The sequence below is a fragment of the Ambystoma mexicanum genome, chromosome 1p (assembly GCF_040938575.1).
Source record: "Ambystoma mexicanum isolate Mex_15411 chromosome 1p, UKY_AmexF1_1, whole genome shotgun sequence".
Taxonomy (NCBI): Eukaryota; Metazoa; Chordata; class Amphibia; order Caudata; family Ambystomatidae; genus Ambystoma; species Ambystoma mexicanum.
The window spans coordinates 93,088,548-93,103,783 of record NC_090921.1 but is presented as its reverse complement, the minus strand read 5'-3'; the positions used below and the strand labels follow the sequence as shown (position 1 = coordinate 93,103,783).

General features: G+C 45.4%; 1 protein-coding gene across 8 annotated transcripts in view; it reads left to right on the top strand.

The window, feature by feature from the left end:
• MINK1 (misshapen like kinase 1) overlaps nucleotides 1-15,236 on the top strand; it is a 2,066,166-nt gene that overhangs the window by 1,529,018 nt on the left and 521,912 nt on the right. For 7 of the 8 annotated variants that reach the window (XM_069644001.1, XM_069644014.1, XM_069644008.1 and 4 more), the window contains one exon: nucleotides 1,578-1,757. The exons of the other annotated variant lie outside the window; for it this stretch is intronic. In XM_069644001.1, coding sequence (XP_069500102.1) covers nucleotides 1,578-1,757 — 180 coding nt within the window. The remainder of the gene's footprint in view (nucleotides 1-1,577; nucleotides 1,758-15,236) is intronic. 8 annotated transcript variants of the gene reach the window in all.

Sequence of the window (15,236 nt, the reverse complement as noted above, 5' to 3'; positions counted from 1 at the left end):
ATAGTCAGTACTCAAACTGGCCATTTCCGTATTTGTGCTATGCCATTCTCTGCCGTGCTTCTCGTCTTCAGCACCTGATAACGTGAGACTTTTCATCCCTTATTGTTGACAGTCACATTTAAGGTAGCACTGCCCTTAAATCGAGGTGGCCCTCTTAACAGAATTAAAAGTAAGTCATGTGTACTTGTCTCTGTGTAATTGTGCATACATCAGCGCCTTGAGATATAGTTCAGGGTCAGTATGAGATCGTGATGGGCAGTGTTGTATTTTAGTACGAATTAGAGTGATTTGGTCCCTTTTTCATAGAATATTAGGGTTGTGTGGGGTTGATGAAGATTTACATTTCCTTGCTCTTGAACCATGTTAACCATCTCACACTGATTAGCTCCAGATGGAGCAAAATACATTAATTAGTGTTCCATTTCTTTGAGGGAAAGCTGACATACGCTTATAATCTCATGTTTATGTTAACCTGCCCCAATTGAGTCCAAGCTAAAGTTTAGCAAAAATTAATTTGAACTAAACTTTGTCCTTTAATTTAAAAACGTGTTCGCAGACAGCTTCTGTTGTGTAGATTCTGGGGTTAAATCAGTTTAGGGCTGAACGTCCTCAGAGGCTTTCTGCAGTGTATAGGATCAGCAAGCCACAGAGTGTCCTTTCATAAAGCTTTATAGTGTACTACTGCTGACCATGGCCTGGTGAAGCATTATTCTAATTTCTTCTGCCCGAGTAGATGTTTGATTGTTGGCTGAGTGGGAAATTGCTAGTGATGTGTTCTATGTCCAGAGGAGTGGGGTAGGAGGCCATAGTACTCTGTGCTTAGAGGGTATGTGCAGACGCAGAAAAGAATAACCTTGTTATGCTGGATACCCAGGTAATACTGGGCTGCCTGGCTCTGTATTGTGTGCCGGAAAGGCACAGATTGTAAGTTTACCTTGGATATGTTGTTCCTCGTATTCCACCACTTTGGATCCTTCTGCTTAGTGTTTGATTGGTCGTTTTGGAGGCTATCTACATACGTTCATTTTAAAAAAGAGCCTTTGAGATAATACCTAAGGAGACTGAGAGTCTGGCACAGCCCCAGCAGACTAGCCTCAGTTCTGATTGTTTTTCAGGATCCATCGTAGAGGAGTTTTTCCATATTCAGGCATATGCATTCCCCTATCATGCTGCCGGATCTGGTAACCCTTTAACTAATGTTCTTCCTTTTTAAGCCTTTGAAGTGGCCAAAATAGTCAGTGGTCATTTCTATAATGAAATTACTGTTACTTCCCTTGCCTTCTAAACACCCCATCTGATGGACCTCAGCAATACCCTGCTGTAGTTTTCCATCTTTGCTTAGGATTGTCCCAACACATGTACATCTGAAAGAAAGGTCTATGTTGCAGAACTTGTGTTACAGGTAAGTAACTTTTCGCAACTGCCATGTGCATGGTCCATGACCATTAATCCAACTGGTTATCACTGGTGTCCGGGGGAGGCGTGAGAAACAGAAGACTCACCGATTTAGAAATTACTGCAAGGTGACAGGGGGAGAGCATTTTGTTTAAGTAATGGCTTAATTGTTACTGCTGTAGGTAGAGGAACGTTCGAGGATGAATAAGCAAAACTCCCCCCTTGCCAAAAACAAGGTGGCTTCCAACAAGTCAGACCCTTCGCCGCAATCCCGCATGGAGTCGATCTCACTCAATTCATTACCGGACTCTCAGACGCCCCCTATGCAGCGTCCCGTGGAACCGCAGGATGTGCCGCACAAGGTAAGCTGCTGCAGTTGCCCGTTGACTGCCTGAGTTTTCTTTCTCTCTCTCTCCATCCGAGGCAAGTCTTCCTGATAAAGAAGACCTGAGCCAGGCCTACAGCATGGTGATCCCGCCGGCACTGTGACTCACTGTGCAGTTCTCCTTTGCCTTTGCCTTTCCCTCTCCCTTCTTTCGCTCACTGCCTGTGTCCCTGCTGCATGCTATCGCCTTGTTCCCCAGCATTCTTTGCTTTTGTTGACGTTCATTTCTCATTGCCTCCTTTACAATGAGGATCCTTGATGAACCTAAAGGGTACCATTTTGGCAGGATCTCCTTGGTAATGATTGCAGTGGAAGAAAGCACAGAGAAGAACTAGGTAGAAAATTGACCTTTCCAGTTTTCACTCCAATGCGTGCAACTCCCCTGTATATGATACAAACAAATGAGCATGACTTCCCAACCTCCATATCAGCATGTGCTGGAACTGGATTGCAAAGAAAGCCGCATTGTCACGGAGAATGTGGCATGGCTGGTTTAGGGGCATTGGCATATAGCCGGACTGCCAGCGCTGGTGCCTACCCATGTGGGACTGATTTTGGATTATTTCTGCTTAGCGCCTCTTATGATATATTTTGTTAATTTTGTTATTTTCAAAGTTTTAATCGCTGAAATGTAATTGAAAAAATCAGAACTTAATATTTATGGAAAAAAGTTATTTTCTAGTCCAGATCTTCATAGAAAAAAAAAACAGCCCCTTCCATTGTCTTAAAAATATAACCTCAAGGGTAAAAAAGCCTCTCCCGAGGTTCAAAGCAATGTAATCCCAAAAGTAAACTAGCCCTCCCCCCCTCCCATTGCCTTTAAAGCAGCGTGATCACAAAGGTAAAAAAAATACTCATGAGGTTTAAAGCAACGTAACCCCAAGCGTAAACCAGCCCCACCCGAAATTCAAAGCAATGTAATCCCGAAAGAAGCCCCCTCCCATTGCCTTGAAGTAATGTAATCCCCATAGGTAAACAAGCCCCCTGTTGTTTAAACCATTTCGATCCCAAAAGTAAACAAAGAAACAAGCACTCTATTGTTTAAAGTAACGTAATCCCACAGATAAACCAGCCCTCTCAACGATTAAAGCAATGTCATCCAGAAGTAAACAAGTCCCCCTCCCATTGCCTTAAAGCAAAGTAACCCCAAAGGTAAACAAGCCCCCCCCCGTGGTTTAAACCAATTTGATCTTTACGAACCCCTACACCCCCACCTTATTTTGGCTAAGGCGGCCCTCGCCGCTGCAACCGCACCTTTCTCTCATCTTCCCCAGGCCACCACGGAAAGAGAAGAGGAGCTCCGTATGGAGGCCCCGCCTTTCCTTTCCATGGCGACCCTCTTGGAAAGGGATTTATCCTTCCTACAGCGGAACGTATGAAGGAAAATCCTTTTAAAAAAAAGTTTTACCACCCTGTATTACCGCTTTGGTAACTCAGGGTGCTAATTGCCTTCATGCCCCGTTTCAGTGCCTGGAACAGGGGATGAACGCCACTTAATCATGAAGGCAAAGAAGCCCCCTCCCAAAGTTCAAAGTAGCATAATCATGAAGGCAAAGAAGCCCCCTCCCAAGGTTCAAAGTTGCCTAATCATGAAGGCAAAGAAGCCCCCCTCCCAAGGTTCAAAGTTGCCTAATCATGAAGGCAAAGAAGCCCCCCTCCCAAGGTTCAAAGTTGCCTAATCATGAAGGCAAAGAAGCCCCCCTCCCAAGGTTCAAAGTTGCCTAATCATGAAGGCAAAGAAGCCCCCCCCAAGGTTCAAAGTTGCCTAATCATGAAGGCAAAGAAGCCCCCCCCCAAGGTTCAAAGTTGCCTAATCATGAAGGCAAAGAAGCCCCCTCCCAAGGTTCAAAGTTGCCTAATCATGAAGGCAAAGAAGCCCCCCCCCCAAGGTTCAAAGTAGCATAATCATGAAGGCAAAGAAGCCCCCTCCCAAGGTTCAAAGTTGCCTAATCATGAAGGCAAAGAAGCCCCCCTCCCAAGGTTCAAAGTAGCCTAATCATGAAGGCAAAGAAGCCCCCTCCCAAGGTTCAAAGTTGCCTAATCATGAAGGCAAAGAAGCCCCCCTCCCAAGGTTCAAAGTTGCCTAATCATGAAGGCAAAGAAGCCCCCCCCCAAGGTCCAAAGTTGCCTAATCATGAAGGCAAAGAAGCGCCCCCCCCAAGGTTCAAAGTTGCCTAATCATGAAGGCAAAGAAGCCCCCTCCCAAGGTTCAAAGTTGCCTAATCATGAAGGCAAAGAAGCCCCCCCCCCCCAAGGTTCAAAGTAGCATAATCATGAAGGCAAAGAAGCCCCCCTCCCAAGGTTCAAAGTTGCCTAATCATGAAGGCAAAGAAGCCCCCCTCCCAAGGTTCAAAGTAGCATAATCATGAAGGCAAAGAAGCCCCCTCCCAAGGTTCAAAGTTGCATAATCATGAAGGCAAAGAAGCCGCCCTCCCAAGGTTGAAAGTAATGTAATCCCAAAAGCAGACCAGCCCCCTCCCAAAATTCAAAGAAAAGTAAACTCAAAAGTAAACAAACCCCTTCCCGAGTTTCAAAGAAGCCTAATCCCAAACATAAACCACCTCCAATCCGAGGTTCAAAGCAACGCAATCCCAGAGGTAATCTTGACCCAAAGCATGGTCTAAAGCAACATAATCCCAAGGGAAAACGAGCCCCCTCCCAAGCTTCAAAGCAGCCTAATCCCAAAACTAAACAATCGCCCCCCTGAATTCATAGCAGCGTAATCCCAAAGGTAAACAAGCCCACTCCCAAGGTTCAATTTAACGTAATCACGAAGGTAAACAAGTCCCCATGTTTGAAAGCAACATAGCTCAAAGATAAACAAGCCCTCTCCTGAGGTTCAAAAGAACGGTCTTCCAAATGTAGAGAAACAAACTCCTGAAATTAAGAGCAACATATCCCCAAAGGCAACTAAACCCTCTGCCATTGTTTTAAAGCAGCGTAATCCCAAAGGTATGCAAGCTCCCTCCAGAGGTTCATAACAATGTAATCACAAAAGTAATCAAGCTGCCTCCCAAGTTTTAAAAGCAACGTAGTCCCAAGGGTGCACAAGCCCCCTCTGAGATACAAAGCAAAATAATTCCAAAGCTAACCAAGCTCCTTTCAGCGGTTTAAAGCAAAACCACCCCTAAAGTAAACAACCCCCCGCCCCCACCCCGTGTGGTTTAAAAAAATGCAGTGCCAAATGTAAAAAAGCCCCATCTCATTGTTTAAAGCAATGTAATTCCAATGGTAAACAAACCCCACGTGGTTTAAAGCATCATCATCACAGAGGTAAACAAGCCCCCTCCTGAGCTACAAAACAATTTAATCCCAAAGTTAACCAATCGCCCTTCCGTGGTTTAAAGCAAAGCCATCCCAAAAGTAAACAAGCCCAGTTTAAATCAACGTGATCCCAAAGGTAACCCACCCCCATGCCATTGGCTTAAAGCGACATAACCCCAGTTCTCACCCAAGGTTCAAAGCAATGTAATCCCTGAAGGCAAACGAGCCCACGCCTGAGGTTCAGAGCAACAGAATCCAAAAGTAAATGAACCTCCTGAGGCTAATAGCAACATAATCCCAAAGGCAAATAATCCCCCTCCTGAGTTTCAAGGCAATGTAATCCCAAGGGTGCACACGCCCCCTACCGAGGTACAATGCAACATAATCCCAAAGCTAACAAATCTCCTTTCTGCGGTTTAAAGCAAAGCCATCTCAAAGGTAAATAAACCCCCTCCTGTGGTTTAAATCAATGCAATGCCAAATGTAAATAAACTCCCTCCTGTGGTTAAATCAATGCAATGCCAAATGTAAATAAACTCCCTCCTGTGGTTTAAATCAATGCAATGCCAAATGTAAATAAACCCCCTCCTGTGGTTTAAATCAATGCAATGCCAAATGTAAATAAACCCCCTCCTGTGGTTTAAATCAATGCAATGCCAAATGTAAATAAACCCCCTCCTGTGGTTTAAATCAATGCAATGCCAAATGTAAATAAACCCCCTCCTGTGGTTTAAATTAATGAAATGCCAAATGTAAATAAACCCCCCTCCTGAGGTTTAAAGCAACGTAATTCCATAGTTATGTATATGATTTTGAATTTGCACTCGCTGGACCCCGAGAAATGTTACTTCTTGAAAACCAGTTCTGCCATTAACGATTTGGCAGATTTGTGTAAGAGTATTAATCTTAGTACATGTACATAAATATTTAGGCACAATTGTAAAATTTCAAAATAATTTAAAAGGCAATAATACTCCACATCAACACTACAATTTCAGCTCAAGCGCACTCATTTACCACATCCTATCCATCATTAAACATATAAGTCGCGCAGTAGGATCCTAAATTCTCAACCACAACCCAATATGTGTAACTACAATGCTGTATGTGTGGTGTTTTGTTCAGACTGCCATTCATATTCAAGTTTGGCACAATGTTACATATTGGCTTTTCCTTTCCACATTGACTTGCTACACAATTGCCAACATCCACTCTGTATGATCTCTTCCTCTAAAGAGATCTCCAGTGAGCTTCCTCGAGTTAGTTTTAAATTAGTGTATGACCATTCCTAGCTATATTTATATTTTTATTAATGTATATTTTAAAAGAAACATTGACCGAAAACCATTAATCTATGTAAGAAAAAAGGGGAAGGGATGGGAAAAACACAAGAGAAAAACTTTGTTCAGATATTCTTCCGTAGCTTCTTTTTATATCACTGCCATGGAATTGATTATTTCAAGAAATAGTTCCATATAATCACAAAACACTTGTTTACCAGAAGATTTGGGAGGCTGGATTGTGTGAGTATTATGAAAGTACACTTTCAACGGATTGCCTTTCTCCCGCAGTTTCCTCATCTGATAGATATTCCCTACTGCTTTGCTGATTCTGAACATTTTCGACAGGGGGCGTGGTGGACCTCGGCTGGACCACTGATCCGTCTTGCTCAGCATCTGGTTATCGGCTCCAGGCGTGACATCAGGCGTTGTATAAATACCAGGTTACTACGGGCCAACCTCAGTTCCTTTTTTCCACGCACTAACACGCTACTTGGGAACAAAGAACTTCAACTCTCTCAAAGTTATCATCAGAAAACGTACTTATTTCAAAATCCTCGATAGAAGATGTCAGTCACTCGGGTATCAGGTTTCAAACGGTTTTCCAATTGTGGCACCAAGATGTCCATCACTGACCCACACGAGTTGTGTCTCTGGTGCCTCGGCACAGGTCACGGGACTGACTGGTGTCCGTTGTGCACCAAAGTGCAACCTAAATGCCTTTGCGATTGAGCTGCAAAACTTGCACTGGGTCGCCCACTTTCAAATTCACTGGCGCGGTCGACGGTACGGTATTCGGAGGCTGAAACTGAGGGGCACGTACCCGAGAAAGAACACAGGAGGAAGAAGAAATGGCCCCACTTGAGAAGCCACTCTCCCTTGTCCTCTTCCTGAAAGAAAAAAGGCTTCAGGGACTCCGAGTCGTCGACGGATAAAGGTAAGCCGTTGGCTGGGCCTACCACCTGCCAAGAGTGGGAGGATTTGAAATCCTCGATGCTTGAAATGTTCAAGAAGCATGCTGCAGTCAGTGCAGCTTCCCCCCCCATGCAGCAGGCTTTGGAGCCAAGACCGGTGTTCGGTATACCCGACCCCTCTAGTACCCTGATACCAACAATGTCCGTGCCAATAAATATTTCGACACCGAAAGAGATCCAATGGAAGCCGGATCAACCCTGTGCATCCAAGGACATCCACTATATCAGCGCCGAGAGACAAACTCTCGACGTCAGTGGTTGTTGAGAAAGCTTTCAGCCAGCAACCCTGTTCCAAATTTTTCGATACCATGGCAGGTATCTTTGGCGGTCATGACGCCGATGACCAGGGGGGTGTTGACCCAATTTACTTGTGTTCAGGAGGGGTTCAATATTTTGATGACCAGAATCAGCTTTTGCAACTGGCTCAGGGCCTCCAGGACGCCAGCAGTCTGGACACCTCTCCAGACCTCGAATTTCAGCAGTCCCAGCCCTATCTTCACAATACCTCTAAATTCATGGCTCTTGTAGAAAGGGTTATTGAAACCCTGGGATTGCTCTCATCAGTGTCGCCTGTAAAGGGTTATGACCTTACAGACATTTTAGATGAAGGCCTTACCACAGAACGTAATATGCCTTTAAACCCTGCAATTGCCGATCCTTTCGAAATTATGTGGCAAAACCCTTGTCCCATTCCTCCCGTCAGCTCTACCATTTCTGGGAAATACAGGTCGGCTAGAGGAGACCCTCCATACCTCTCCTCTCACCCTTCCCGGGAGGGGCTTGTTATGCAGGCAGCTACGGTCTCCTAGGCCTGCATCTTCTACATCCACTCTGCCTCCCGACAGGGAAGCAAAAGAAGTAGATGCCTTACCGAAGAAGGAATTCACTTCAGGTAGCATGGCCCTAAAAGCTACTAATGTGGCAAGCCGTTTTGCCAAATACTCTTTTGGTCTATGAATAGTAGTTGAAAAAGCTGCTGTCAGCCATAACACTAAGAAGGCAAGCCTACTTAAAAACCTCTGGTTTTTTGCCTAATGTCCAAGTGAATCTACTGGACATGCCCTTCGAGGGTGATCTTTTCGTCCAGAAAGCTGACGATTCCTTAGAGAAGTTTAAGGAATTCAAAATAGCTGCCAAATCCTTAGGCCTAGCTGCGCAGACAGCCAAACCTGTGTTTAGCTTCGCCTCTAGGGCACAGGCCTACAGGAGATATGCTACCTACGGCAGGAGAGCGCAGCTCCCACCGGCCAGCCAAGGGCAGAATGGTTTATTACGCTCCGGAAAGGGCAGAGGGGATTCTAGAGGTCAACAGCGTCAGCGGCGTGGACGACCAAGCCTTCAAAGCCGCTTTGATTTTCCCATCTCACAGCTGACCAGTTGAAGGATGGTTGACGGTGCATTTTCTCAAGTGGCTAGGAATTACGTCTGAGGCCTGGGTTATACCGCTCATTCAGTGGGGTTATTGTCTGCCATTTGTAAGAAAACCACAGGACAGACCTCCCCCACCTCCAATCCAACCGGGACAGAAGCTCCAGGAAGAACTGAGAGCCTTGTTGCTGAAGGGTGCCGTGGAAGAGGTACTATCCGGGCACAGAGGATCAAGTTTGTATTCCTGGTGTTTCCTGGTACCCAAGAAGGGAAGAGGTCTGAGGTATCCGTCCCGTTCTGGACTCAGGGCTTTGAACAAGTTATTGAGGAAAGATAAATTCAGGATGGTGACTATGAGAGAGACTGTCTGTGTCGATAGACCTACAGATGCTTATTTCCATGTGCCCATCCATCGAAAGCAGAGGAAGTTCCTAAGGTTCACCATAGGAGGTATGCACCATCAGTTCAAGTGCTTCCCTTTGGTCTAACCTCCGCACCAAGGGTCTTCACCTAGCTCATGGCGGTAGATGCTGCTCACCTCAGGAGATCCAGGGTCCACGTATTTCCATATCTGGATGACTGGCTGATCAAAGGGGAGTCTATAGTGCAGGTCTTGTCCCATTTCGAGGACAACTGCTTGCTACTGCACAAGCTGGGCTTCTCCCTAAACTTAAAGAAGTTCCACATGACACCAGTCCAGCGGTTCCAGTTTATCGGAGCAGTCCTACACAACCGGGTGGGGAAGGCCTTCCCTCCCGAGGCGATTGTAGTCAGCTTGACACAGATGATCGACTTGTTCCCGGAACCATGCCACTCTATCAGTGGCTTCCTTCCTCCGCCTCCTAGGACTCATGGCTTCCTGCATTTTTCTAGTTCCAGAGGCCAAGTTGCGCATGAGATCCCTGAAATGGCTACTGTGGGATCAGTGGTCTCAGTACCTCAGTGCTTTCTTGGATCTCCTAAGGGGGTCCGCATAAGTGGTCCATGACCTGTCCTGGTGGACGGACTGCCAGTCTTTTGGCTGGGGACCCCTTCTGACCTCCTTGGCCCCAGACCTGAGCGGTCACGGATGCGTCTCTGAAGGGTTGGGGCGCTCACTGCGAGGATTTTCAGTGAGCGCCCTCTGGTCAACGACGGAAGCCAGGTTACACATCAACAGGCTGGAGTTGCGAGCTATCAGGCTAGCTCTGAAAGTATTTGACCAGTATCTGCAGGGGAACCATGTCCCCGTTCTAACGGACAACACAGTGGCAATTCACTATCTCAACAAGCAAGGTGGATTGCACTCCTGCCCACTCTGCACGGAGGCAATGGAGCTTTGGTTCTGGTTGCTGGAGAATAGGATCTGGTTCTCAGCACTTAATCTGGTGGGCACAGAGAACAACTTGCAGATGCTCTGAGCAGGCAGAGCACGGTCTCGCACGAGTGGGAAGTGAACCAGAAAGTCCTGGAGGAGGTATTTGCTCACTGGGGTGCCCCAGCAGTGGATCGGTTCGCAACTGGGTCCAACAGGAAATGCAAACTGTTTTGCTTGAGGGAATTTCCAGAGAACGTTGCACTGGGGGATGCGTTTCTAGTGGATTGGGCCTTCCCTCTCCTTTACGCGTTCTCTCCAATTCCCGTCATTCCATCGGTTCTCCGGAGATTGAAGAGGTTTCGAGTGATTATGATCTTGATCACCCCAGAATGAAGAAGGAGAACTTGGTACTCCAACCTCTTGGTTCTGTCCATCCGTCCTCCTCACTGCGTGCCTTCGACATCCAGATCTCCTAACCCAGCTGGAAGACCGGATACTCCTTCCGACCCCGGAATCCCTTAACCTACATGCATGGCTCTTGATAGGATGAGATATGACTGGGACCTCGCAGAGGAAGTACTTGAGGTGTTGCTTGCTGCACGCAGACCATCTACAAGATCTCTGTACGCATGCAGATGGAGACGACTTGAGGAATGGTGCAGGGAACGCAAGATTGACCCCATCCTTCTGTGGTGACCTCTGCAGGCCTTCAGGTCACCACAGTCAAAAGATATTTGGTGGCCTTGCTGTGTTTAAAAGATCCCCGGATCAAGGTTCATTTTTTTACGATCCCAGCAATGGCACAATTCCTGAAAGGCCTTGTAAATAAGTTTCTTTGTTGTCACGGATTGGGACCTTAATCTGGTTCTGATATTTCTGATGGCAGCTCCCTTTGAGCCTATGCACTCTTGTCCCTTACAGCTTCTCTCTTTTGAAAACAGACGGGTGAGTGAACTACAGGCCTTAGGCTGTAAGCCACCCTTCCTCTGTTTTTCCGGGAGAAAGTTTCTTCGGGGTAAGGCCTGGCTTCCTCCCCAAGGTTGTCTCCGAATTGCACCTGTCACACCATCGACCTTCCGGTCTTCCATCGTCCTATGCCCCCTTCAAAGCAAGAATAACGATTACATCGGCTAGACCCAAAGAGGGCGTTGAGTTATTATGTCGCCAGGACAGCCGATTTCCAGAGAGCTGACTAGCTCTTCGTGGCCTTTTCCTTAGCCGGTAAGTGCCTGCCCATTACCAAGAAGACTTTATCCCGATGGATTATCTTCTGCATATATGAATGCTACCAGTCCCCTGAGAAGGAATTACCAGCAGGCATCAAAGCCCATTCGACAAGGGGAGTCTAACATCAATAGTATTGCAGAGTGGAGTCCAGTCCGGGAGATTTGCTGCGCAGCGACATTGTCTTCTCTGCATACCTTCGCGAAGATATACGGTCTGGATGTGGCTTGTACTACTGATGCACGTTATGGCAGGGCACTGCTGCAAAATTTCTTGATGTAACTTTCTGCACGCCTAATTTCATTTACTGCTTTGGGAGTCTATCAAATGAGGACTCTGTACGAGAAAGCCAATCCATTGAAGGAGAAATTACTTACTGTAATGTTCTTTCTATGGATTGTTCTCGCACAGATTCCTCATCTCCTCTCCCATCCATCCCTGCTCAGAAAGCCGGTGGTTGGCACACATCTTCTTTCACGTTGACTTGGTGATTGTCCTCTGTGTCCGTTTTCTGTCTTCATGTCAGTTTTTAAAAACAAAGATTTTTCTAATGCTACTTGTAGTGTTGTTTCAATTGTCCCTCCTTCGGAGGTCTATAGTTAAATCTTTCTGAAGGGCTTATTAGCAGGTTTGTTCTCTCTGTTTTCCTATGCAGTGTGTGGCGCACAGAGAAAAAAGGGGGGAACTGAGGTTGGGGCGTAGTGATGTGATATTTATATGACGCCTGATGTCACGTCCGGATCCGACGACCAGACGCCGAGCAAGATGGATCAACAGCCTGTTCGAGGTCCACAACGCCCCCTGTCGAACATTACCCGAAGCAGCAAAGCTGGAGGGAATACCTATCAGATGAGCAAACTGCAGGAAAAGAATCCATAGAAAGAACATCACTTTGTCATTTCTCTCTCTAGGGAAAACTGTATTGTTGAAAAAAGCATTTGACAGAACAAAAGAACATACTTTTGTGTGGGCTGTGTGTGAGGATTTTTCTTTCAGTTGACATAATTTCGTAACAAAAGCCTCCTAACATATATTTCTAAGCCCTCTATTCCTCAGAGCACAGAGGAATTGGCTCTGTTCTCTGATGGATTCTCTTGAATTTGATAAGAACTGATTACTAGGTCCTGTTTAATGAAGAGTTTGAATAGGGGGCATCCCGGCTCTCTGTGGCTGTTCTTTTATGTAATGTAGTGAATGTTTATTTTTTCTTCATGTTTACTAACCCCCCTATGCACTAGGTTAAGCACATGAATGTTTTTATTGATCATATATGTATATATTTTGAATTGTATATTATATAAAGTAATGTGTGAGGGGTCAGAAATGTGAGGCAACTTTGTGAATATTTTTCAAAAGATGGTATTTTATTGATTCAAAAGGTTGGATACGTGCCTCACTATCCCTACCCTGGCGAAGATATCCCTGCCTAAAATAAACAAAAATAAACACGCTAACAAAAGGTTTCTTTCCATCACACTTAAACATATATCAATTTAATAAGGTAATACATGGTAGTTCAAATATAACAGTCTGTTCACAACCTGATAACTGTCTCTCCTTATAATCTTGGTCAATTCCCCTTGCCCAGATTTATGCAGTATTCTATTCAACATTTGGTTCCAATTTGATAACAAATGTTCCAACTTGAGTTCACCCAACAGTACATTAAATTTCAACCAGATGTTCCTCTTTCCACTTGTGACAAAGAGGCCAAAACAACTTCTTCTCATAAACCGAAAATACTTTCAAAGTTCTGCAGGATCAACAAAAATGTCTTGGTCAGGATAATTCTGCAACAACTCACAAAACACTTAGCTTCTGCAGCAGTTCACACTTGCTTCAGCAATAATAATTTGTCAGCATGATTCAGTAACAGTTCACACAAACTTACTTATTGGTTCTGCTACTTCTTCTTCAAAACTTTTGATCACATCACAGTACTTCAATAACTTCCACCTGGTCCACTCACCTGCCAGGGCTACTACTATAATGTCCTATGCCCGGGTGTACTCTCCGGCCAGGACAGAATTAAACTACTAAATGCAAGTACTTCTGTGGTTAAGGTTATCCTCCAACAAGTTAGCAATGTCTTTTGCTTCAGAACATCAAGTTCAAGTATGTCTTCTGGGAAAACAAGAAACACATTGGCGATGTTTGTTTTGCAATGCAGGTGGTGCTCCACTCCTCAGTGACTTCTGTCAGAAGAACAGCCCTCCTGTCCCTCTTGTTTCCCAACTTCCGCATGCTGACAATGGTTCTCTCTGACTCTTACACTTCTTTGGCTTTGGCAATGTGGGCTTAATCCAGCTCTCCCTATGACCTCCTTTATATATGGGCAATTTATTCTACAAACACTTGAATTCTCAGTTGCCCTTTCGTGGCTTTGGCAATGTTGGTTCTTTATAACTTGCCTTGGTATGATTCTCTTTTGGTACTGGAAATAAATGTTTTTGTCTGTGGTGTGGGTATTGCCCCCTCTTTTTACTGGCCTTCAATCTGTCCTACATAGATACAATCATGCCCTTCTGTTCTAATGGTTAAGTGCTTGTTCTGCCACCTTATCGCTTTTGTGTCTGTTTGGTTTACACAAGAATCATGAATCTGCTTTATATGAGTTCAGTATTCAAAAAGATGTTTCTTCTTACACTTTATTCTGTATTATCTCTACGGTTAAGGCCTCTGGACTTGGCCAGTGGGCAGTAACATAGCACTCCGGTGTCACAATCTACTAGTCACCGGATCTGGCGTGCTAGTCAGTTAACCTTGCTGCCTCCAGGTCCTCTGCTTCTGCTTTCCTGCATGGCCCGTCAACCTCTTCTTCTGAGTTTCCTGCGGCCCAGCACCAGTCGATAAAGAATCTCTCCTCATTCCTGTGGCACTCCGGTTCTCGCCTGCCACCAGAGCCCAAGTGACAATGGAGAACGCTTTCAGATAGCGCTTCCCGCTGCACGACCGCTGCAGCTGCAGTCCTCAGGGGGAAAGCTGTCAAATCCAGTGCTTCCTACTGTGCAACCTCTGCAAACAAGGTCTTGGACAGAAGAGACCTTCCCAGGACCGACAACCGTTGGGCGCACAACCTAGTCCCAGCATCTCTGCTCTCAACTAACTTACGATTCTGCTGCCACGTGGGGGTTCCATAACTACTCCACCTCCTAGTACTGCTCTTCTCTACGACCTGCAACTGAGGAGGCCTTATATGCCTCCCAGTCTCCCTCAGGTGTTGGTAATTACCACTAATAGGCTGCAACGTGCAGTCGTGTGCCTCTGCAGCACTCATCTTCGTCCTAGTACTTTGGGCATTGTGGGACTTAAAATCCACAATGTCAAAAATCAGCGTTTCTAATGGAAATGCCAATACCAAGTTCATTTCTCTCTTATTTGTATCCCCCTAAAGCAGTAACATAAGGATTCAATAAAGGATTTGACTTTAGTGATAAATGATAGTTTTTAGGGTCTAAATTAGTAATATTTAAAGACTCATGTTCATTATTCCCCTGGGAATCATAGGAGCTTTCATCTCTATAAATGTTGGTGATTTTAAAATGAGTTTACTTACTCCCGATACATAACTGTTTGATTGTTTTCACCTACATTGAGTGTTAGCTTGGCAAAATAACAACTCTCTCTGACAGGAAGTCATTACGTATTCCGGTACCAATGATATTTCCTTCCTTGGGGAAGATGCATGCTGCATCTCACCCAACAGAGTCCCCTGTTCCCCTGGGGCCCTTCTCCATCCTGCCGGCATTATCACCCCCAGGGTTAGGCTCAGGAAGCGTCTGCCTTTCCCTGTCCACCAGGGAGGAGACATTAGGTAGGGTCTTTGTGAGGTCTATGTAGGATTCATCAGAGATGTTTATGGAAAATGTGTATCTTATGAAATGTGTTGATCTTATGTATTGTCTTGATTTGTAAAACAATATGAAATGTATTTGCTGCAGGAGTCCTGAGTAATATGGTTGAATTTGTAGAGCACTGCATTTAATAAAAACGTTGTCATCCCAATAAGTACTTATATAAAACAGTAGCCCTGGCTCTGTTTAGAAATC